The sequence below is a fragment of the Neomonachus schauinslandi genome, chromosome 5 (genome assembly GCF_002201575.2).
Source record: "Neomonachus schauinslandi chromosome 5, ASM220157v2, whole genome shotgun sequence".
Lineage (NCBI taxonomy): Eukaryota > Metazoa > Chordata > Mammalia > Carnivora > Phocidae > Neomonachus > Neomonachus schauinslandi.
In genome coordinates this window covers 73,074,870-73,100,801 of record NC_058407.1, presented here as the reverse complement: position 1 = coordinate 73,100,801, position 25,932 = coordinate 73,074,870, and the positions used below count along the sequence as shown (strand labels likewise).

The window sequence follows — 25,932 nt, the reverse complement described above, 5'->3', positions numbered from 1 at the left end:
ATGACTAGTTCCTTCACTGTCCAATTATTTTCCACGTGGGTAAAAGTAGTATTCAGATGCAAATACTACTCTGACATTTTTTACCACCAAGATAGAAGGGAAGTACGAAAAATGCAATAATATGACACCATAACACAATAACCAACAGTTGCCCAGTATTTGCATCAACAACAATCTCACAAGAAGTAAAGCATCATTTTATACTGCCCAGTGTATTCACTTTAAATACCAAACTTTCTATTTTTATGTAACATTTTATATACTTATTATATAACATTAACATGTATAATTTCATTTGTAAGTGTGACAGTAGTGACAGGGTTTTTTTTTTTTCATTCTCTTCCCTTCTTTTTTAATCTTGAAATAACATTTTCCCTTTAGCTAATATTTTATTGCATACAGTTAAGGGGAACTTATACATTAAGATTAAAAATAATAACAGCTAACATTTACATTTTATGTGTTAAGCAAGCTTCTGTTTTTTTTGTCCTTTAATTCATTTAATACTGTCAACAACACTGTGAAGTAGCTATGATCATTAGCCCATCTTACGGATGAGGAAATGGAGTCTCATATGGGTTAAAAAGCTTGCCTATGGTCTCGTAACTATTAAGTAGCATAGTCATGACTTAAACCTAGTCAAAATAGAACCTTGGCCCATAATTTTACCACTAAACTTTCCCACAAATACTGACAGTACAGTATGAATCTCAGAAACAGTAAAACATATTTAATGGTAGAATCATACATATTAAATTATACTTTATAACTCATGGGTACAATTTCAAACCACATAGAAACCAGTCTAATCATGACTGCTAAAAACATTCAAATTACTAAAATGTAATGAAAAATGTTATTGCATGTTAGACAAATATCACTGGGGGGAAAGAAAACACAAACCCTGAAGTATAAAAAGCAACCCATAAAATCCTAATCCTTCTCTGAGAAAATGGCTTAAGACTTCAATTTTATAACCAGAAACATTAGTTTTAGCATCTTAAGATTTCCACAAAAATTTAATTCTTCCATCCTATTAAGGTAATATTATAATTTTAGGGAAAGTACCGAGGAAATGTTTCTTTGAAGCTGAAAATCATTCATTTTTAATATCATACAAAACATGTAAAATGCTTATAAAATTACACATTGTTATTGAGATGCAAAAATCAAATCATTTTTAAAATACCAAAATATTTTACTGTTTATCAATTTACTGAGCTTCTCTGAGAAAAAAAATAATAGTTGAAGTATGATTCTTACTATAGAGTTAAAATACATAAAAGATAAATCTACCTGCCATCTTCATTACTTCGATAAAATACAAGAAAAGGATCTGATTTTCCAAAAAAGTCCTTCTTGTCCAATTTGTTTGCACAAAATTGCATCAGAACAGCATCCTACAAAGAAAATTAATAAAATAACTCAAAACCTTGGTTATAAATAACTAGAAACTGCAGATCACGGGCAAGACTTGACAAGAAAACAAATTTACCATTTTAATGCAAATGGCCAAGTGTGCAAGAATCCTGAACAACATAAAATTACTTTTCAAAGGATTGTGAGACTAAAAAATTGACTCTGGAAGTTTTTGCTCTAGTCACAGAACTATTACTTTTTAAAAACCTCTAACATTTCTCCCTGGAAAAGTGATAATAAGTAGATAACTATAGGGATTCAATATTATATAATACAAGATCTTTATTCCTATCTTTAGTTAATTCAAGTATACATTTTTAGAGCATAACTGTTTGTTAATTTCTCCGGAAATAATTACTAAGCATCTATTACATATCTATCACGTGTTAGATGTTAAGATATCTTTGGGGGCGCCTGGGTGGCTCAGTCGTTGGGCGTTTGCCTTTGGCTCGGGTCATGATCCCGGGGTCCTGGGATCGAGCCCCTCATCGGGCTCCCTGCTCTGTGGGAGGCCTATTTCTCCCTCTCACACTCTCCCTGCTTGTATTCCCTCTCTCGCCTCTCTCTCTCTCTGTCAAATAAATAAATAAAATCTTTAAAAAAAAAAAAAAGGTATCTTTGCTCATCAGATAAGGTACAAGACAGATCCAGACTGACCACACAGTTTGCAATCTAGGGGGAAAAAAGGGTTCCTTTTTAATTATTCACAGGGCATCACAAAGTCTTAACAATAATTCCTATTATATTGGGCTTCAAGGAAAGTAAAGCACTTTCATGCTTATCTGTAGTGTAATTACGTATTTGGATATTAATTATTATGCCAAACCCATCATTTTTATTGATGTATATATTTAAGCACTCACAAGCTACAGAGTTTAGCTTATAAGTAAATAAGTTGGAGTATCATAAATTAAGGAAGTTAAACATTATGCAATTACATAGGATGAGCACCTTTAAAAAGTAGGAAATATATAGTGATTTAACAATTAAAATCAGTATTTTGGATTTGTTTGTTTGTTTTTTTAACTGAAAGAAGATGCTAACAATTTCGGAAAGAGATGGGGGGTCAAAGTAATTCAGATTCAATCAAGAGGTTGCAGTTTTAAATGCTATTTGGTGAAACTGTTAAGAATGACTAAAAAGGGGGCGCCTGGGTGGCTCAGTCGTTGGGCGTCTGCCTTCGGCTCAGGTCGTGATCCCAGGGTCCTGGGATCGAGCCCCGCATCGGGCTCCCTGCTCGGCGGGGAGCTTGCTTCTCCCTCTCCTACTCCCCCTGCTTGTGTTCCCTGTCTCGCTATATCTCTCTCTGTCAAATAAATAAATAAAATTTAAAAAAAAAAAAAAAAGAATGACTAAAAAGGCAGTCTCTTATTATTCACCACTATTTTTTACTTTGCAGAGTCCAGCAGTACTTAAACATCCAACTAAAATTTTCATTATTTCCCTTTAGCATTTCTGGAACACTATACAAGAGAACACTATCTTTTTCATGCATGCATGCATCCATTCATTCATTCATTCATATACTTACTTAGCAAACATTTCTGAAGCAATACTCAGGCTAGAATCTGGGAATAGAGAGATGAAGACGACATCTCTGCCCTTGGAGAAGTTCACAGCTCTAGATTTCTGGTTTTCAATGCATTGGTATAGTGTCATTTTGCTTTTATATTTAGCACAGATGTAACTTCTACCAGAGGAACACTCATTATATAATGATTTCACTTTCTGAACAGGCATAGCAACCAACATACATTTTAAAGAAAATTAAAAGAAACACACAGGCAAGAAAAATATGGACACCACTATCACCTCAAACTTTTCAGCCATTATCACTTTTCAAATTTGAGGTTGAAAGACCAAAATTTCTATACTATTCTTTAAGGAAGCAGTGAGAAAATCACCCTAACAATCAAACTATAAAATCAGAGCAAAACTGAGAGAGAAGGACTGGTTTTGATTTCTTTGTTCTGGTTGGTTTGAATGCCCTTTCACCTTCACATATATTAAAATGGCCTTGAGAGAGAATGGTTTTCTAAAAACACAGGACAAGGACATTGTACTTGCTAAAAAAAAAAAAAAAAAAGGAAAAAGAAAAAACCCACTCCTGTAAGACATTTTCCCAAAGCACCTGGACCAAAAAACTTTCTGATATATTCAAAGTATATAATAGATTATTGAAATGTACATATTTCAAATTGATTCTGAATAAATCTTCACAGAAATTAAGTATTATTAAAACAAATTTCCATCACTGCTAAACTTAAAACCAAGTTGTAATTTTTCAAATTACATTCCTTAAGACTTGCAAAACAAGTTAAGAGATTAAAAATAAAAAATAAAGATTGCTTTCAATATACTAAATTATATAAACCTAGGGGAAATATTTTTTGCAATTATCCAAGTTAGTACCTTAGCAGGGATTCCATCTATATCTAGCACAAATGAAATCTAATTTCTACGGGGGAAAGACAAGCACTTACTTACTTATAGAAATACAGAAGCATCATTGCAAAGTTGGTTTTTTTTAATCTCTTGTGCTTAATGCCACCTGAGAGAATTTTAAGATTTTTCTTCAATACTCCACACCAGTGTAACAAACTTGCTATGGTAGAAATCCACTCAAATGCTTCACAGGCACTTCTAACTAATTCAAATCCAACTTGCTTCTCTTGCAATTTTCCCAGCTCAATTAGTAATTCGTCATCCACCCAAAGTGCTCAAGGAAGCAGTCCTTGACTCCTTTCTTTTCTTGACCCTTCGTCTAAACCAAGTTGCATCATTCCACCTCTTGAGACATTTCTCAAATCTTCACTCTGCCTACACTGGCATCACCTTAGTCTAGGCCAACCTCCTCTCTCCCTTGGGCATGCACAGTAGCATTTTTCTTTCTCCGCCTTCTACTCTGGCAACCATCCAGCCCATCTTCCACTCTGCAGACACCGTAATATTCTCAAAACATAAAAGAAATATTGTTCATAATTTAAAATGCTTCTAGGCTTCCTCTTGTATTTAGGATAAACTCAGAATCCTTAACATGGTCTACAAAGCTCAGCACCAAATGAGCTCTGAGGAGCCTTTTCCACCTTCACCCTTCTAAGTTTTGTCTCAATCATCCCCTGGTCCTAGCCCTTTGCTACCACACACCAGACACAATTCCTTCCCTCCTCACAACCTGATGCAAGCTGTGCATTCCACTAGAATTCTTTCATTTAACTGGCAAACCATTACTTAGGGCTAAGCTTAAATGTTACTTTCTCAAAGAGGTCTGCAGTGACCCCTCCCCGGTATAAATTGGATTCTCCATTATATTCTCTTATATTTGATCACTTAGTACATATCATGACACATTCACCTGCACAGTCATCTAATTAATGTCTGTCTTTCCCACAAACTACTTGTTCATTAAAGACAAGGACCAGTGTTGTTTGTTGTTGTTTTCTCACCCTTGTATTCCAAGCATCCATTTCAGGGACTAGCACTTTGTACGTTTTGTGAATATTGTGGAATCAATCAATCAATCAATCAGAATGAAAAATATTATTTGTGGATAATCTCAAGCTACTTTTAAAATACTGAGTGAATAAACAATCCCAATATAATTTCAAAATTACATTAATTTTTATGCTTGCACATTTGACTAGATATATTACAAAAGTGGCATTTGAAATAAACTATGTAATACTAGGTTGAGATAATTAAAATCATCACCTTAAAAATAAATATTTGTATAAATTTATAATTTACACATCTCTCCAATGCTGCCTCTTTTTTTATGCTGCAAAGCAATGATCTGGGGAAGATATTAAGACTTCTAGCATTTTACAAATGCAGAAATTAAAGCTCCAAGACTATAACCTCACTCAGCTGAATACTGAAAGAGACAAGATTGAAATTTAGGTGTCCTGATCCCAAAACTTACGCTCAAGTTAATAACAATGTGTTTTAAAGGGGAAAAAAAAAACAACAACATCAATTTGTATGATGTCAAATGTGAAGTTACTTCCTTCAAGATTCTAAGTGATAATGCCTGATATTTTCAAGCTACTTAAATGTGCATTTAAAGACACTGTCTCTCTGAAGTAACTATGAGCATTGCTTTGAATATATTTGTTTCTTCTACTATACTAGCATAGTAATATTATTTCAAGGTTTATACATCTTAATGATGCTGATTACCAATAAGGCTGTAGCTAAGAATCAGAACATACTATACACAAGTGAAGTCAGATCAAGATTTAAGCAATATTTTTAAAATATTAGATCTATAATTGTAAAGTATAATAAATATTTACTTATTAAAAGTTAATTCCAGATATTCTAAAATCTTTAGTAGTAGAAAGAGTGGTAAAAAAATGCCTCTTAATTAGTAAGCAACAGGGGTGCCTGGGTGGCTCAGTCGTTAAGCGTCTGCCTTCGGCTCAGGTCATGATCCCAGGGTCCTGGGATCGAGCCCTGCATCAGGCTCCCTGCTCAGTGGGAAGCCTGCTTCTCCCTCTCCCACTCCCCCTGCTTGTGTTCTCTCTCTCTCACTGTGTCTCTCTCTGTCAAATAAATAAATAAAAAATCTTAAAAAAAAAAAAATTAGTAAGTAACAGATTCTACTTCATTTGCATGGAAACATTCCTGTTCTTGCCTGTTCTTCCAAGCAAAACAACAAAATTGAAAGTGGAAGATATTTAAGATGCAACCCGGCCATACTCAATCTATGCCCTTGGTTACCTTGGTTCTATTTTGCAATAGAACTAAAAATAATGTGTTCATTGGCATATTTACACAAAATCACCTGAATGTCAAGATTCTGACAAAATAGCATGTTAATGTCAACACAAAGAACATGTATCTTACTGACCTTGAACTTCTTTTTCTCTTCCCTCCCTCACTATATAAAACACATGTTATATACACATATATAAATTTAGAGACAAGAAGTATAAAAGATGATTAGATGATATAATTCTAAGAAATCATTGTGCCATTTTAACAAAAAAAAGATGGTAAGTAATATTTCTGTACTGTCTTGTACTTTTTGTAATGTATTCTTAGTATACATAAAATGGTTTCATATATGTTATATTTTCAGATTTAATGTTATGGTGGTTAATTATCAGAGCTGGGCAATTTTTAAAAATATTCTAGTGACTGGTTCACGTGTCCGGTTTTTTTTCTCCCCCCCCCCCCCGCAAATATGGAAAGTAAAACAGAAGAGTCAAGTAATTTGATAAGACAAAGTACAAATTCATAGCAAATCCAGAATTCAACTCCGTTTAATGGCATTCTAACTGTGAGTAGGTTTCTGGGCATTTTACACAGGAAAAAACTGAGACTGAGGTGGCCAGACCTGCCCACAGGTGCATAGACAATGGAGGAAGTAGAAGAGGGCCTCAATTTAAATGCATTTTAACTACTTAGAGTCTAAGTTCTGTTTAATCATCTCCACAACACTGTTACTATACTTTCCTATTGTTATCTCACCAACCACCCCCTACCCCACCGAAATCCCAGTTTCCCTCATTTGCTGGCAAGTATCATATGGATTTCTGCCCATATTGCCTCAGAAATATATTATGTACCAAAAGCCATAGTAATTATCCTTAAAAAAAAAACTCTAGAGATAATAAATAATAGTTCTCCATATGGAAACTATAGCCAATGTTAAAGCATTAAGTTTTTAGCATTCTTCAGGAACTTCTGTTCCTAAAATCATAAAGCAGAAGTTGAAAATAAAGAGCTCTAGAGATTTAACCCAGGGAAAACTTCTTTTATCCCCCCCTTGAAATAACTATTCCCAGGGATCCACTGGGCCGCATTAAACAGACAATATCAACTTCAGATTCAGAGAGCGATCATTACTTCCGGTGTGGAGTGTCATAGCCATCACCTCAGTTCTTGATGACAGTAAACTCACTGAACATGAGTCAATGGTTATATCAGCAAATCACAACTAAAAATGGCAGTTTTCTAAAAATACTGAGTATGCACTCTATATGTCATCATATTCCCAGCTGGAGTGGTAGCAGGTCCTTTCCTCAAACATAAGTTCCGAAACTAACAAAAGATGGGAACTTACATAAATCCCGAGTTAATTCCATTAGTATTATGGAAAAAACAAGTATGTTAGGTAAAAGGACTAAAGTCAAGTGACTAGAAATACTCCTAGAAAATCACACATAAATCTTCAAAATTTTTGCAAGAACTTAGATCTTGCAAGATCGGTACAACTGATAATTCCTAATATTAATGCCCCCCAAATAATACCGACATTAGGTTGTATTTTAATAATTTCTATTCCTTAAAAAGACTGTTAAAATAACTGATATCCTTTTTGGACTATAAATGTAGTCTCTCTAACTATCTAAAATGACTATGTATCTAAAATGATGTTTTACAGATGAGAGAATTATATAAAGTAATCTTAATTATTTTTTTGCCAAAATTACTGAAAATTAATCATTTAAGTATAGTTTAGAAATATCTTTTCAAGGAAGTATTGGAATTACTTTTTAAACCAAAGAAATATTTACTTACCCTACAACAGTTTAATTCCTCTGCTGTAAGTATGATCGTACCACATTTCCTCCCTGGAATTCCTCTACAACCAAAAATATATTTATATACATTAATAGTTTATATGAATATTTATAATATAAACTAATATTATATATTTCATTTTTATGGAACCAAATAAAGAGCATGCTACTAATTGGTGGGCTCTTTCCTAACAAAATATATTCCTAGTTTCAACCTTGAGTTTATCCTATGGATCCACATTTCCTAATGAAGCTAAACTTTGATCACTTTCAACCTGTCAGACCTCTGCCCAAGAACTGTCAAGAGCTTCATATCATCTACCATATGTAATATATATAATATTATATGATATCTATAATATAATAAAATTTTTTCCATGGGTTCTAAGATTTCTATTATGTGATTAAAACCTATTCCTAATCTTGGTTTTCAATACTTCTTTCTCCTTTCATCAACATGGTTACTTATTTGTGCTTATTTCTTCTTTGTGGCCATTCCCATGCCCTGATATACCTCACACACTAACTGTCCCCTATTTCACCTCAAACCTTCCATATCCCCAGATAAAGTTCCATTTGTTCCAGGAAACTTCATCCTGGTCAACCTCATACAAAGTTCAGTCTTCTCTGCATTCCTATGGCACTTCAGGTCAGTACTACAAGCTTAGCATTTAATTACCCTTAACTTGTTACAATCATGTATTTCTTCCCTTTCTTTTTTCAAGTTGATTATAACCTCTATGAGAGTAAAATTTATGACAGAGACCTCTTGTGAGCCAACACAGTTAAATGTCTACATATAGCAGGTGCTCCAAATATAATGAAAATATGTAATACATAAGCAAAACAAAAATTAAACAAAGTAAAACTTCCACACACTTTTCTTTTTACATGTGTTTGGTATATTTATGCTCATATAGATTCCAACTGACACTAAGAGCAAAGTCCACCAGGAAAATGCAAGGCGCATTTATGGTTCCTGGCTTTACATGAGGGAATACGGAGACAAGCCCATGAGAATCCTCCAAAGAATAATCCTCATGCTCCATGGTGTTTTGTCTTTCGTCCCATTATGAGTCATAGTTCACAAACTCTTCAGTTCATCCTGGGAACTACAAGTTGTGAAATTAGAGCCCAACAAGTGTGTTTGTCCTCAAGAACAGAACTCATCTCTGACAATCTATGTCAGCATGTATGCATCAGATACATAATCCCCTGTGCTTCCTGGATAAAGGGACTGGACTCTTTAGTTATCTTAACTGGGAAGAAGGTAAAAGAATGGAACATTAAAATATCTGAGCTACAAATGTCTCTATAAAATTATTGTAAAACTCCTCTTTCTTTTCTTTCTTTCTATTCTAATATTTTCTTCTGGAGGGCACCACTTGGTTTTCAGCTAAAAATGTCATCTCATAGCTTATGAAGGAAACTGCCTATCACAAAATTTTGTTTTCTCTATATCTTTGCTCCCCATTAGGGTAACTGTACATGTCAGGACCTTCCATTTTCTCCTGGTCTTTATGACTAAAATATCAAGTAATTTATCCTTGCACGTTTTTCCTTGGAATATTATACACATCATTTTTAGCATCCTTCCAGAAATCTTAATCAGTTCATTTTTCTAATCTAGCTGTACCTTTTGTTTTCTTCTATCTATGAATCTCAAGATTTACATTTTCAATGTTATGACAAATAGCCTCACTGAACATGTACCTGAAAGTACTTTAAAACGCTGAATAAAATTTGCCAAGAAAGTCTTTACAAATGCTCTGATAACTGGGCAAGAAAGTAAGGACCAATCTGAAGCTGAAGATGGAAAACCAGAAAGACAAGCAGGGGTGACCCTGTAGAATTTGATCTTGGGCTTGTTTTTTATGGCTCCTCAGGACATAAAAATGAGAAACAAAAAAAAAGTGGGGGGGGGAGGGAGAGACTCAGAAGGTGGAGAATTCAGTAAGTGACTAATACACAACATAAAGCTTGGATCGCAATGACTATGTTGCCTGATTATAGCATGAATTAGATACAAATATTCACTTTGGAGGGACCTATAAAGTAAATCCCTGCCTTAAAAATTGATGATGAATAAGAGAAAAAAAAAAAGTCTCTTAATCATTCAGACCTCAACCAGTATTCCTGCCTTAATTTTCACTACCTGAGTAGTTATAAATAACTTCAAACCAAGAATTCAGTTTAATTGCAGTGATCATAGGTATCTGGTAAATGTAAAACCTTTCTGAAGAATTTGCCTTCAAACTACATCTCAAAAGATTCTTACATTAAAAGCTTAAAAAATGCATATGTGTTCATTTCAAAGTATCACAAAACACTGAAGGAAAAGTGTACCATGTATTAGAATCTCCAGAAACAACAGTCTACAGAATCAAACACATACTTAGAATACTAGAAATATTATGCATAATATACAAAATGTAAGCATGAGTAACATACCTAAAACTTAAAGAGAAGAATGGAAATATGACTAACTAGCTAAGGATTATAAAAATAATCAAGAATATTTGGAGAAAAAATTTGGAAATTCTGGATATAATAACAGAAATAGAAAACTCAGTGAATGGATTTAGCCACAGATTAGACACAGCAGAAAAATTAGTAAGCTGAAAGACAGCTGTAAAGAAATGATCCACAATGCAGCACAGAGAGGCAGACATGGAAACTATTATAAAGAGGTTTACAGACATGGAGAACAAAGGTAAAAGTTTAATACACACCTAATCAGAAGTCCAGGAAGGAGAAGAAATATTGCAAGAAGGAGATAGAATATTTGAAGAGAAAATGGCTAGGAAACTAGAACTGATTAAAAAAATCAATTTCCAGACTCAAAATGTCCAATGAATCCCAAGCAGCATAAATAAAAGTAAATTTATACCTACACAAATGAAATGGACAAGGCAAAACACCAGAGATGAAGGACATATGTTAAAACGAGCCAGAGAGAAAAGGCAGATGGCCTACAGGAATACAAATATTAAACTGGGGCTGACTACTCAGAAGGTATATTGAAGCTGAAAGACAAGTGAAAATATCTTCAGTGGTTTAAAAGAACACAACTGCCACCCTGGGAATGTAGACAGTGTGCATCTCTTATAAGGGAAAGCATGAACCACAAATATTGTTAAACAAGTAAGAACTGAGTGAGTGTATAGCCAAGCACCCTTGCTTGAGGCATTTCTGAAGGACTTGAAACTGAAGGAGAATGATCACAGATGGGAAATATGTGACAAAAGAAAAAACAAGAAAGGAAGTGGTAAAATATAAAGAAATCTTAATAAATATTGACTATAAGACAAGATACAAATGTTAAAAACTAAATAACAAATACGTATGATAGGATTCATCAGGAGGGTGAGAATTTAAGTTAAATCTTCTGATGTTCTTTGATTGTTCAGGAAGAAAGTAAAAGATGTTTTAAAGTGAATAGAATTTGATAAACTAAGTAAGTATGTGTAAAAACTTCCACAACACTACAATTTTTAAAGGACTTTATAACCTGAAGTTTAGAAAAGGAGAATTCTGGAATAGTGTTTAAAAATATAACCAATTCAAAGGAAACTAAAGGGAAAAAAGGGTGAAGCATATAAAAAGCACTAAAGAGGTGAGGGAAATAAATCCAGAGGGATAGTTACTAAAGCACATCATAATGAAATAAATGCTCCAGATTAAAATTATATTGTCACTTTGTATAAAAAAATAAAAATTCATCCATGAGCTATTTACAATAAACATCAAAATTTAAGGATTTAGAAAGTTCAAAAGAAAAGATGCAGATATACTAAGGGGAAAAAAACTAAACCCAATGAAAACCAGTGGACCTACATTAATAGCAAACAAATAGATTTTAAATTTAAAAAGACTGCTAGAAATAGTTCTTATGTAATCAATAAAAGTTTCAATTAATTAGGAAGATATAATAATCTCAAGACTCTATGCATCTAACATTATAGCTCTAAAACATATTAAAAACTCACCATCCTACAAAAGGATATGTGTACCATATGTTGACCATTTTAACCTGGCAAACACTAACCTGGACAGTTAATACAGTTAACATCACCAGCAATAAGTCATGTTGATATCATGTACTGCTGACATAATGTAATGAGGGTACCTCACCTTTGTGGCCTTTCCTTCCAAACCTACAGCTTCAGTTTAATCACGAAAAAAAATTAGAAAAACAATCCCAAATTGAGGGGCTTTCTACAAAATATCTGCTAATACATCCCAAACTGTCAAGGTCATCCCAAACATGGAAAGACTAAGAAATTGTCACGAAATAAAAGATACTAGGAGACAGGGCGCACTTGGGTGGCTCAGTTGTTAAGGTCTGCCTTCAGCTCAGGTCATAATCCCAGGGTCCTGGGATCGAGCCTCGCATAGGGCACCTGCTCAGCAGGAAGCCTGCTTCTCCCTCTCCTACTCCCCCTGCTTGTGTTCCCTCTCTCGCTGTGTCTCTCTCTGTCAAATAAATAAAAAAAATCTTAAAAAAAGATACTAGAAGACAGGATAACTAAATGCAATGTAGTTTCCTAAATTGAACTGTGTAACAGAAAAGGAACATTAGAGGAAAAAACAAGACTAAAATTCAAATAAAGTCTGGACTTAGTTAACTGTAATGTATCAATGTTGGTTTACCAGTTGTGACAAATGTACATTGGTAATGTAATATGTTACTGTTAGGAAAAACTGGGTGAGGAATGTATAAGAACTCCCTGTTCTGCCTTTGTAACTTTTCTGTAAATCTAAAGCTATTCTAAAATAAAAAGATAATTAAAAACAATGTGAGAAAGAAAAGACAGGCTGAGGAACTGTTCCAGGTTAAAAGACACTAAAATCAGGACAACTAAATTCAATGTATGATTTTTGACTAAATTTTAGACTGGGGGAAAACAGCTACAATGGATATTATTAGGACAACTGTTGAAATTTTAATATGGAGTATGGATTAGATAACATCATTGTATCATAGTAAAGGTTCCTGATTTTGATCATCAACTCCTTATTAAGAAATATACACTCAAGAATTTAGAAGAAAGGGGACACAATGTATCCAATGTCTCCAACTTACTCTCAGAACTAGAATATGAGAGAGGGGGATGAAAGGGAAGAAGGTGGGGGAGAAAATGATAAAGCACTTGGGACAAAGTTAAAATCTGTTGTAAGTAAAAATTCTGGGTAAAGGGCATCCAGGAGTTTCTGGTACTATTGTAGTCAATTTTGTGTATAACTGAAATTACATCAAAAAAGAAAGTTACCCAAAAAAGCCAATTTTGAAAACAGTTTCACATACTCATATTCTTCTATTGTATTTTGCAACCCATGATAGTAAGAATAGAACTCATCACCAAGAAGCTGAAGATGCATCTCAAGAGAATTATTAAAGATGAGTAATCCTTGGGGGGAGGAGCAAGATGGCAGAGGAGTAGGAGACCTAAATTTCATCTGGTCCCAGGAATTCAGCTAGATAGGTATCAAACCATTCTGAACACCTACAAACTCAATAGGAGATCAAAGAAAAAAATAGCAGCAACTCCATGAACAGAAAAGCGACCACTTTCTGGAAGGTAGGACGCACGGAGAAGTGAATCCTAGGCGATATTTGGGAAGATAGACCATGGGGGTGGGGAAGGAGCCTCCGTCAGTTGCTACCGGCAGGTGAGAGAGCAGCGGAGCACAAAATCGGAACTTTTAGAAGTCTGCTCTGCTGAGGGACCTCACTCCAGTGGCTAAGCGGGGGGATGAAACCCTCCCTGGGACATTTATGGTCTCAGGACCCTCAGGGTCACAGAAAGACCAGGGGTGCCTGAGTGCGGCAGAGCTCCCAGGTATCGGAGCAGGGAAGCCGGCTGCAGAGACAGAGCTGAGGCGCGGGCTCTCAGCTCTGGATTGCCATAAACCATAATCCACGGCACAGTCGGGCCACTGCTCTTCCAGCAGAGACCCAACAAGTGGCAGATCCGGAGAGACTCCCCTTCCACCCCAGGGAGGAGCGGCGCGAGAGCACACCATAGGAATCTGCTGGGTTTGGAGGTTCCAAACAGGGTCGGGTGCCAGATATAGAAATGCTCAGTCCCAGGCTGGGTGAGCTCGGAGTGTGGCCAGAGACCAGGGAGATGGGAGTGATTGACTGCTTTTCTCTGGGGGCTCACTGAGGAGTGGGGCCCCGAGTTCTCATCTCCTCCAGGGTGAGAGATTGGGAGGCCGCCATTTTCACTCTCATCCTCCAAAGCTATACGGAAAGCTTGCAGGGATCAAAAGCTCCCAAGAGCAAACCCCAGCAGATTACTTAGCCTGGCGGCCCCAGGCAACAGTGTGGCAATTCCGCCTCGGGCAAAGACATTTGAGAAAAACTGCAACAGGCCCCTCGTTTTTTAAATTTTTTTCCTTTCCTTTTTCTTTCTTTTTTTTTTTTTTTTTAAAGATTTTATTTATTTGACAGAGAGACACAGCAAGAGAGGGAACACAAGCAGGGGGAGTGGGAGAGGGAGAAGCAGGCCTCCCGCGGAGCAGGGAGCCCGATGTGGGACTCGATCCCAGGACCCCAGGATCATGACCTGGGCCGAAGGCAGACGCTTAACGACTGAGCCACCCAGGCACCCCTTCCTTTCCTTTTTCAACCAACATCTTATCAATTCCTTTTTTAAAATCTTTTTTAATTTTCATTTTTAGAGTCATATTCTATCCCTTTATCGTATTTAACCTTATTTTTTGTGTGTGTATATATATATATATATATACATATGTTTTTCTTTCTTTAAAATTCTGGGATACAGATTCTTCTAAGAAACCAAAATATACCCTAAATCTAGTGTATCGCTTTGTTCTAGTCTCCTGCCTGATCACATTCTCTCCTTTTTTTTCTATTTTTAATTTTTCTCCTTTCTTTTTTCAACCAACTTCTTATCAATCCTTTTTTAAAATCTTTTTTTAATTTTCATCTTTATATTCAAATTCCATCCCTTCATCATGTTTACCCTTATTTTTGTATATATGTTTATGTTTTTCTTTCTTTAAAATTTTGGGAGGCAGTTTCTTCTAACAGACCAAAATACACCCAAAATCTAGTGTATGGCTCTGTTCTATTCACCAGCCTGATCATATTCCTTTTTTTCCCCTTTCTTTTCCCTCTAGTTTCGGGTCTCTTCTGATTTGCTTAGTGTATATTTTTCTGGGGTCGTTGTTACTCTGTTAGCATTTTATTCTCTCATTCATCTATTCTCCTCTGGACAAAATGACAAGACAGAAAAACTCACCTCAAAAAAAAGAACAAGATGCAGTACCGACTGCCAGGGACCTAATCGACAAGGACATTAGTAAGATGTCGGAACTAGAGTTCAGAATGACGGTTATAAAGATACAGTTTGGGCTTGAAAAAAGCATGGAAGAAACTAGAGAATCCCTTTCTGGAGAAATAAAAGAACTAAAATCTAACCAAGTTGAAATCAAAGAGGCTATTAATGAGATGCAATAAAAAATGGAGGCTCTAACTACCAGGATAAATAAGGCAGAAGAGAGAATTAGTGATATAGAAGACCAAATGATGGAAAATAAAGAAGCTGAGAAAAAGAGAGATAAACAACTACTGGATCACGAGGGCAGAATTCAAGAGATAAGTGATCATAAGACAAAACAATATTAGAATAATTGGGATCCCAGAAAAAGAAAGAGAGAGAGGGGCAGAAGGTTTATTAGAGCAAATGATAGTGGAGAACTTCCCTAATTTGGGGAAGGAAACAGGCATCAAAATCCAGGAGGCACAGAGAACCCCTCACAAAATCAATAAAAATAGGTCAACACCCTGACAAAGAGAAAGCAACTTGGGACAGGTCTGTAACCTACAACGATAGAAACATTAGATTGGCAGCAGACCTATCCACAGAGACCTGGCAGGCCAGAAAGGACTGGCATGATAAATTCAGATCACTAAGCAAGAAAAATAAGCAGCCAAGAATGCTATATCCAGCTAGGCTGTCATTGAAAATAGGAGAGAGAAAAAGCTTCCAGGACAAACAAAAACTAAAAGAATTTGTGAACACCAAACCAGCCCTACAAGAAATATTGAAAGGAGTCCTCTAAGCAAAGAGAGAGCCTAAAAGTAACACAGACCAGAAAGGAACGAGACAATATACAGTAACAGTCACCTTACAGGCAATACAATGGCACTAAATTCATATCTTTCAATAGTTACTCTGAATGTAAATGGGCTAAATGCCCCAATCAAAAGACACAGGCTATCAGATTGGATAAAAAAACAAGACACATCAATACACTGTCTGCAAGAGACACATTTTAGACCCAAAGACCCCCCAGATTGAAAGTGAGGGGGTGGAAAACCATTTACCATACTAATGGACATCAAAAGAAAGCTGGGGTGGCAATCCTTATATCAGACAAATTCGATTTTAAACCAGACTATAATAAGAGATGAAGAAGGACACTACATCATACTTAAAGGGTCTATCCAACAAGAAGATCTAACAATTGTAAATATCTATGCCCCTAACATGGGACCAGCCAATTATATAAGCCAATTAATAACAAAATCAAAGAAACACATCGATTACAATACAATAATAGTAGGGGACTTTAACACCCCCCTCACTGAAATGGAGAGATCTAAGCAAAAGATCAACAAGGAAATAAAGGCTTTAAATGACACACTGGACCAGATGGACTTCACAGATATATTCAGAACATTCCATCCCAAAGCAACGGAATACACATTCTTCTCTAGTGCCCATGAAACATTCCCCAGAATAGATCACATCCTGGGTCACAAATCAGGTCTCAACTGGTACCAAAAGATTGGGATCATTCCCTGCATATTTTCAAACCACAATGCTTTGAAACTAGAACTCAATCACAAGAGGGAAGTCGGAAAGAACTGAAATACATGGAGGCTAAAGAGCATCCTACTAAAGAATGAATGGGTCAACCAGGAAATTAAAGAAGAATTTAAAAAATCCATGGAAACAAATGAAAATGAAAACACAACTGTTCAAAATCTTTGGGATGCAGCAAAGGCAGTCCTAAGAGGAAAGTGTATAGCAATATGAGCCTTTCTCAAGAAACAAGAAAGGTCTCAAATACACAACCTAACCCTACACCTAAAGGAGCTGGAGAAAGAACAGCAAATAAAGCCTAAACCCAGCAGGAGAAGAGAAATAATAAAGATCTGAGCAGAACTCAATGAAATAGAAACCAAAAGAACAGTAGAACAGACCAATGAAACAAGAAGCTGGTTCTTTAAAAGAATTAATAAGACTGATAAACCCCTGGGCAGACTTATCAAAAAGAAAAGAGAAAGGACCCAAATAAATAAAATCATGAATGAAAGAGGAGAGATCACAACCAACACCAAAGAAATACAAACAATTATAAGAACATATTATGAGCAGGAGTGAGGGGCAGATGGAGAGGGAGAAGTAGGCTTCCTACTGAGCAGGGAGCCTGGTACGGGGCTCGATCCCAGGACCCTGAGATCATAACCCGAACCAAAGGCAGATGCTTAACTGACTGAGCCACCAATAAGCCCCTGACAAAAGGTAATTTTTAAGACATTTCTGAAAACTCATTATTAAAAGAAGGAATAACTCACAAGGAATACTTAGAATTGCACAATAATAAAAATAACACCTGTGGGATTCTACTAGTTTAGTATTTTATATGCAAAAAAATAAACAAAATAGTATTAAACAAAAATCCAGCAGTGTGTTAATAAAAGATAATACAACAGGAACACACTAATAGTAGGAAACTTTAACAGTCTACTTTCGATAATGCATAGAACAACTCGACCAATGATCAATAAAGAAATAGAGGACTTGGACACCATTAAGACCAATTGGACATAATGGACCTAAAGAGCAAATCCATCCAATAACAACAGAACATACTTCTTCTCAAGTGCACATGAAACATTCTCCAGGAGAGAAGACATATTAGTTCACAAAACAAGTCTTAACAAATTCAAGCAGCTTGAAATTATACAAAGTATATTTTCCAATGACAATGGAATGAAATTCAAAATCAGTAGTGGAAGGAAAACTGGAAAATAAACAAATATGTAGAAATTAAACAACATGTCCTTAAACAACCAATGGGTCAAAGAAAAAGTCACAAAGGAAATTAGAAAATACCTTGAAGCAATGAAAATGAAAAAGCAACAAACTAAACATATGGGATGCAATGAAAGCAGTGCCAAGAGGGAAGTTTATAAATGTAAATGAATAAATTAAAAAAAAAAGACTAAAAACGAACAACCTAACTTTATACCTGAAAGAACTAGAAAAGCAAGAACAAACTAAACTCAAAGCTACCAGAAGTAAGGAAATACAAAGATTCGATCAGAGATAAAGAAAATGGAGAATAGGGAAAACACACACACAAAAAAGAGTTGCTTGTTTTGAAAAGTTCAGTAACTCCATCAGCTCATCTCTCTCATTTCCTGTTCTGATTTTTGCTTCTGTTTTTGTTTTACGTTTTTATTTTTATTTTTCCTTTTTTTTGCTTCTGTTTTTAAAGGCTCATGTGATTATATTGACCCTACTTAGATCATTCATGATAATTTTCGTATCTTAAGGTCAGCTGATTAGTAATTTTAACTACATCTGCAAAGCTCCTCTTGCCACATAAGTAATATGACCAAAGGTGTGACACTAGACAGCAAAGGTCATGGGGCCAAAATTCTCCCTTCCATACTGTACCTACCTTATGACCCTAGAATTTCATTCCTAGGCATATAGTAAGAAGGCATACAATAACTTTTATATGCAAATAATTTTATTTTTTATATACAATTACGAGACAGAATAATTTTTATTGTAGCACTGCTTATATAGAAAAAAACTAGAAGCTACAAAAAGCCCACTGACTTAATCTATTTATAATTCATAAATTTGATACAGTAATGAAATAAATGAGTACAGTATATCATCACACATCCACACATCACACATTACATAGATGGTTATCACAAACAATTCTGAGCAAAAAATCAAGTCATAGGAAAGTATACACAGTATAATTTCAGTTCTATAAGTTGAAAACATGAAAAATGAAACATCACACTTAATGACATTATGAAGGAGCTGCTATCAGGCTTAATATTTTTTCTGAAAATTATGCTGAGCTGAAAGTAATAAGTCATATCACTAAAGAGGTAGGTCTTCAGTAATTTAAAATGCCTCGTGCCTTAAGATATCTCCTTCATCAGCCCTTCTCAATGTTTAAAATTTTTAGGATCTCTTATTCATCTTTAGATTGTTTACCTGGTGAACACTTCATTTTTCAAAGCCCAACTCAAATGCTTCTTCTTTGACTCCCACAACTAGAGTGGATTCCTCCTTCCTCTCTACCTTGTAGATACTCCTGCTGTAATACAATGAGACCTAGACATAGGCACTGCATTTGAAGCGTTCCACAAAGCCGAGTTTACATCCCAGGTATATCAAGTAATGACTGTGACCTTGAACAAGTTGCTTAATCTTTTTGAAACTCAGTCTCCTTATCTGACAAATCAAAATAATAATGCAGTTTTAATATATGTGTCTAAACATAGCACAGAGCAAGTATCCAATACATTATAGTTATTTTTTTATTTTTATTCTTTTTAAAGATTTTATTTCTTTATTTGACAGAGAGAGAGAGCACAAGCAGGGGGAGTGGCAGGCAGAGGCAGAGAGAGAAGCAGGCTCCCCGTTGAGCAGGGAGCCCGATGTGCGACTCGATCCCAGGATCCTGGGATCATGACTTGAGCCGAAGGCAGTCACTTAACCAACTGAACCACCCAGGCATCCTACATTATAGTTATTATTATGTGCTTACATGTATCATTCACAAAAGCAGGGAGTTCCAGAAGGGGAGGGATTATGCACTGCTGTCTCTCCATGTCTATACCTAAAGACATGTGATACTGATGTTCTCTAAGCATTTGTTGAATTGCATTGCATTTGATTTAAGAGAGTTATTTCAGAAGCCCCTAGCTAAATACTATAACTCAAGGTGGATGTACAAGAAGACTAACAAATTAAACCAGTAGCATGCCTTCTATTCAAACTTAGTACTGATTTGGTGATTATACTAGCTCTTCGATGAGTGGGCCAGAAGGTAACAGGATGCAGCACATTCCCTGACTGAGGGCAGGGAGAAGGAAGGAGGTGATAAAATATGAAAAAATAGTCCATGATACAAAATGTTAGGCAGCTAAAGGGGCAGAATGGGAACTCTAAGTGTTTCACCTGTGAAGGTACTTGAATTAATAGATAATCTTCAATACAAATATGCCAACTTCACACATGAACTAGTCTTTTTTTTTTTCCCCACGTATGGACTAGACTTTTTTTTTTTTAAAGGATTTTATTTATTTATTTGACAGAGAGAGAGAAAGCACAAGCAGGGGGAGTGGCAAGCAGAGGGAGAAGCAGGCTCCCTTGCGCAAGGAGCCCAATGTGGGACTGATCCCAGAACCCCGGGATCATGACCTGAGCCGAAAGCAGATGCTTAACAGACTGAGCCACCCAGGAGTCCCAGCACAGACTAGTAATAATTCCCCAAATTTGAAGGGGTTGGAGAAAGGACACAGGCTCTAATAAGAGCTAGTTCTTAACTGGATAAAGGATAAATAACACCTTTTTCCATATTAAGCCAATCTATTTCAATCAGAACAAGAACAACTCAAAACAAACAGAATTAACTCTTTTTAAAAAATTAAATTAAAAAAATTAATATAATACTCGAAATTACCCAGTGGTACAATGAGGTATTTATGTGATATTACACTAAAATTTGGTAACACTTAAATTATTCATATATGAGAGTTCTGTTAACACTTGAATTATGAGGGAGAAATGACTTAGAGCTTCGGGGGGAAGAATTTTACAAGTAATTGACTGCCACTTGCCCCTGTAGTAAAATGCAAAAAATATGGCAGAAATAGAGCAGAAATAAACACGTAAAAATTCATTTGTTATTCATCAACATTAATGGTTTTAATATAGGAAGTCAACCTAACACGAAACTGTTTTCTCTTTATTAATAGAGGAATAATTCTTTAATCCCAAAATGAATTATTCATATGGTCATATCTCTTAATCTTATGGTACTAATATATGAAAATGATAGTCAAACTGGCCTCTTGCATTGCATATTATTTATAGGTCCAAAGAGCAAAATAACTATAGATAGATGATGTATGTAGCTTTACAAAACAGAAGTGCTTTATAAACAGAATATCACTGATTTGCTTACTTATGCAACAAATATTTGTAGAGTTATCTACTTATATGCAAAGCATGGCAACTAGCACTCTCTAGGGTTCTGTAATATTATCATTGTAAAAAGATGTATTGAGTACTTACCACTTTACAGGCATTGTGCTAGGTAGTCAAGACAAAGATACAGTTAAAGTAGATACAGGCCTTAGCCTACAGGGGCTCAGTAGGAAGAAAAACAGTGAAGATGCCATAACTGATACAGATACTGATGCAGTAACAATAAAGGGTGGTGAATACTACAACTGAAGTAAGCAGGTGCTAGACTAACAATGGGTACCAATCCTAGTCTGGCAGAGACCCGGGAGATTTCACAGAGAAGGTGACAGGAACTGTGGCTAACCAGGTGGGTGTAAACTGCCAAGTGGGGTAAGGTGCACAAATGCCTTCCAGACACAGGAATCAGACAGAGTGATGTAAGACTATGGTCTACTGAAGGTAATTCAAGTCACTCAGAGCATAAAGTGTGTTTGGGAAAATTCAAGTACACTGCTGGGTCTCAAGTGTCATTGCAGAGTTGCATTTTCTCCCCCAAAGGTTATGGGGAAGAATTGAGGAAGGAGCTGAATTTTAGATCTAACTCCACAAAGGTCAGTAGGAGCTAGTGCATGCAGATGGGACTGATGCACACAGTAATCACAGAAATCAAGGCCAGTCAGGAAGAGCTGTACAATGAAGTAAGAAGGGTTGCTGCAAAAGAGTAGTGGAAGTGTAGATGGACAGCTTGGTTGCTGAGAAAGGAAGGAGAGAGGGAGAAAGAATAAAAGGACTCCTGCTATCTTGCTTAGAAAATTGCCCAGTGGTGCTATCACAGAGAAAGGACAAAGAAGGAGGAGTTTTGATGGATTAAGTGATAAACTCGCTTTGGGGGCATATTCAGTTTGAGGCTTCCTGGAGCCATCTGTGTTCAGTAGGCAGTTGTACATATGCATCTAGAGCCAACAAAAGAAATATGGTTGATATAAGATGTGGGCATCAGTGGTATATAGGTGACAGCTGAAATCAGGGACATCTAAGACATCAACCAGAATCACATACCCTGTAGGGTGTCGGTCTTAAACTTTGTTGAGTCACAGACACACATGAGACTCTAATAAAAGCCAGAGACATTTTCAGGAGAAAAATGTCACCCAGCAATTCTGTGCACAATTTGAGGTCATTCTTGGGCCTATGAAGCAGGGTAAGAGGACCATCCAGGGAGTCACAAGGGGAAACTAGGAGAGATGGTGTCATGAAAGCAGAGGGAGAGGAGTTTCAAGGAAGAAGTGGTCAATAGCACCAAATGCCACAAAGAGGCCAGGTAAGGTAGAATCTGCAAGCCCCTGTGAATCAATTAGGCACACAGGCACACCTGGGCCCAAGGAAGCCATGAAGAGTGTGTTGAAGAGGTAGTGGTAGTTGAGAAGCTGTACAAGAAGGGTCTTTGAAGATTATTTGCCACGATGGGAAGAATGGAGGCAGAGCCACAGCTCAAGGTAGAGGCAGAGCTGTGTGTCTGGGAGGTGGCAGGGAGGATGCTGAAGTTATGAGCATGGTCTCTAAGGAAGTCTGTGTGGAGTACAATCCAGGCTTAGATGGAGGCAGTTGTTCAGGCAGAGAAAAGAAACATATGCTCAACTAAACCAAGAGGGGAGAAGGTGAACTAAATCTCCCCCTCCTCTTCAGTGAACCAAAAACTGAAAAATGATTAAGGGGTCAGACTTGATTTTTACAAAGCAGTTCAGCTCCTGGCTTCTTTCCTCTCCAGACTCTGGACAAGGTATTTGACTTATTGAAGCCTCATTTGTTCATCTACAAAATATAACTAATAATCTCTATTTGGCTAGGCTGAAGAAAGAATCAATGCTATAATATATGTAAAGCTCTTGGTGCAGGCTGATAGAATGTCAAAGAACAAACACAGCAACTAACATGATTTGTGGCATTATTTTCTCTGAGAGTAAAAAGGTAAAGTTGTAAAAGTAAAAGGCTGAGAGGGAGGAGGAGAAAGGTTACATGACAGAGGACTTGAAGGAAGTTATTTACAGCCTTTGGAAAAGCTGCTAAGGAGAGAGGGAAAATGTACCCACAAGAGTCACAGAGCACTGAAGGTTGAAGCCAGGCTGGAGGTCAGGGGTCAGTGGTGTCACTGGACCATTTGGTTCTGTACTGTGACACTGAGGTGCTCAGACCACAGGGGTGTAGATGCAGAGAAGGTAAATAGCTGGGGTTGATGACATCAGATACCAAATGTTTCTGGTTAAACAAAGAAAAATCAAAGCCACATAAAATAGCTTGATAAATGGAAACTTTAACACGAATGTTCAAGTAGAAAGAAACATACTTTTAGTTTATTAGTTTTCTTTTGAAATCCAATTACATGAGGAAATTATGTCATTTCCAAAGGCAAAAACAAAAGATCCATGCAGGTAATTTTTCAAAACTAATGATTCATTTAATTTAAATCTCATGCATTTATCTTTCCATGCAATATGTTTTGTCTCTAAAATATTTAAAAGATGTCATTTCTAAGATTTTACTATATCGGTTATCACAAAAGAAAACATACTGCTTTCACTGTTAAAATACGTCAAATGCCAGAAAACTGCAACTGAAACTTTTAACATCTTAAACACTGTGCTCAAGAAATCCATCTGCTACCCTGTAATTTGTTAACATTATAATTAAGTGTGATCTCGTTTTATAGTCAGAATGTAAATGTTGACATTAAAAGAAAAGCAGCAAGACAGTTGTTATCATGGTAGAGAATCATGAGTATACGATCGATGGTTTGATATACAGTTTTTCAGTAATAAAAACAAAGTAAACTGTTCATAATCTCTGGAGACTAAGATCTTCTTTAAAAGTAATTATTGACAAGAATGATGTGATCCTAGCACTTAAATACCTCATATGTCAAAATTTTTTAAGCAATTACTTTACTTGGGCTGTGATAAACTAGATCTATCCATCTATCTACAGAAATATTAGGTTGCTAATGTTACTGAAAGCACACTTTATATTGTAATGTAGTAAAATACATATGTAGCAAACATTATTATAATCTAAAAATTCTGTTCCAAAGTGCAAAGTTATAATGTGCAGGAGAGACATTTAGCGTACTTAACAAAAAAGAAAAAATAAATAAATGTGACTATTATTCTGGAAAATTCAGGTCCATAAAGATCTACTGAATCTTACTATTTACAAGGCACAACAACAGGTCTCTACAACACAGAGGATATAATGGTTTCTTTTTAAGTCTTTTCACAATTGTTAAAAGAAAGGATGGAGGAAAAGCATTCAGGATCTTGACCAAATTTTAGGAGGCTGTTCAGGTGCTTTGCTCCAGCATGCTGTGGAACCCACGTATGCCGCGGTGAACAGAAGAATTAATAAGAACAGAGCAGGAACATCTACTGTGTATTCCTTTGATTATTTTTTAAGTGGACCTGCTTAAGAAAGGACAATAGGGAACTTAAAACAAACAAAAAGAGTATGAAAGGTAGAGGGTAAGAAACTTTAATAAAATGTTGGGAGAAGCTAACAATTCAGTTAGCTAGAAGTGGTATGTTTATACTAAAGAAACCGAATACATTTGTGAAAATGACTAAAAATATATGTTGGAATCTAGATGTATTTGAAAATGTCAGTTTACTAAACTGTTCTCCATGTTTAGAGTCTTTCATCAAAGTTAACTCAAATTGGGAAAGAGTTGAGATTCAATCAACCTATCTCCATGATTACTGGGAGAGTCTAATCAATACTGGTATCAAAACAGGCAGTGAGTTGCAAAGATTACTGAGGTTTTCACTTACTAGAATTTGCTTCCAGAGCAGCTGGTATTGCAAGATTCTGCCTGTATCTAAAATGGCACCATGGGCCAATCAAGGCTAATTATTCAGGAAGGTTTTTTAAAATACATACATACAGACAGACAGACATAAATAATTAAAACCACTAACAATATGTTTAATCTCTCCTCCCTGAACTTTGAAAGAGAAGAAAGCAGCAGAGAAGCTCATTGTTTTTAGAAATGGAAGCATGTTATCCTGCATTACCAAATGGAAGAAATGACCAGAAAGGAGTACATGGCACCCTTTACTTGTCAACACACTATGAATTCAGAATGATGATTTTCTAGAAGATGAGGAAAAAGAATCTGGTGTACTTATTTACCTCTTTCCAAAACTAGATATGGATTTATTTTTAAAATTCCTTCCAATAGTTTTCCTATTTAGACTGTGTTGGCTCTAGAAAATTTAATGCTACCCCTGGAGAAGAGTGCTGTCATCCTAGTTGACCATGGAGGGAATGGGTGCAGTCCCCCTAGAATGGAGACTGGCTAGCACAGGAAAGCCATCCTTCTCTTCACTTCCAGGCCTGCTGTTTTCCTCTTAGTAATCCACAGGAAACACAAGAGTTAAGACCACACCCTACGGAAGCCCCGTGTAGCCCAAAGAAGCGAAGTCTTCATGACCCAAGACGGAAGCAATAAACAGAAACTTTTCTGGAGATGACCCCTATATACCTCAGGAAAACAGTTTTACCTTGGACTGCATTTGCTCAAGAGTTGTGTGGGTAAGAGAGAGTGCAAAGGAACTGCATCCTTGAAATGACCTAGGTCAAGATGGGTCTCTTGAAAGTTCTTCTTATCCCCAGAGATGTTCTTGACTTTTAAGTAAATACTTTTTAAAATGAAATAAAATTTAAAA

The 25,932-nt window shown here is 36.1% G+C and overlaps 1 protein-coding gene across 1 annotated transcript in view; it reads right to left on the bottom strand.

The window, feature by feature from the left end:
- The window catches only part of CPNE8 (copine 8), a 227,887-nt gene that overhangs the window by 99,286 nt on the left and 102,669 nt on the right, over positions 1-25,932 (bottom strand). Inside the window, exons 7-8 of the mRNA XM_021690383.1 lie at positions 7,948-8,011; positions 1,297-1,400 (exon numbers count right to left, since the gene is read on the bottom strand). Coding sequence (XP_021546058.1) covers positions 1,297-1,400; positions 7,948-8,011 — 168 coding nt within the window. The remainder of the gene's footprint in view (positions 1-1,296; positions 1,401-7,947; positions 8,012-25,932) is intronic.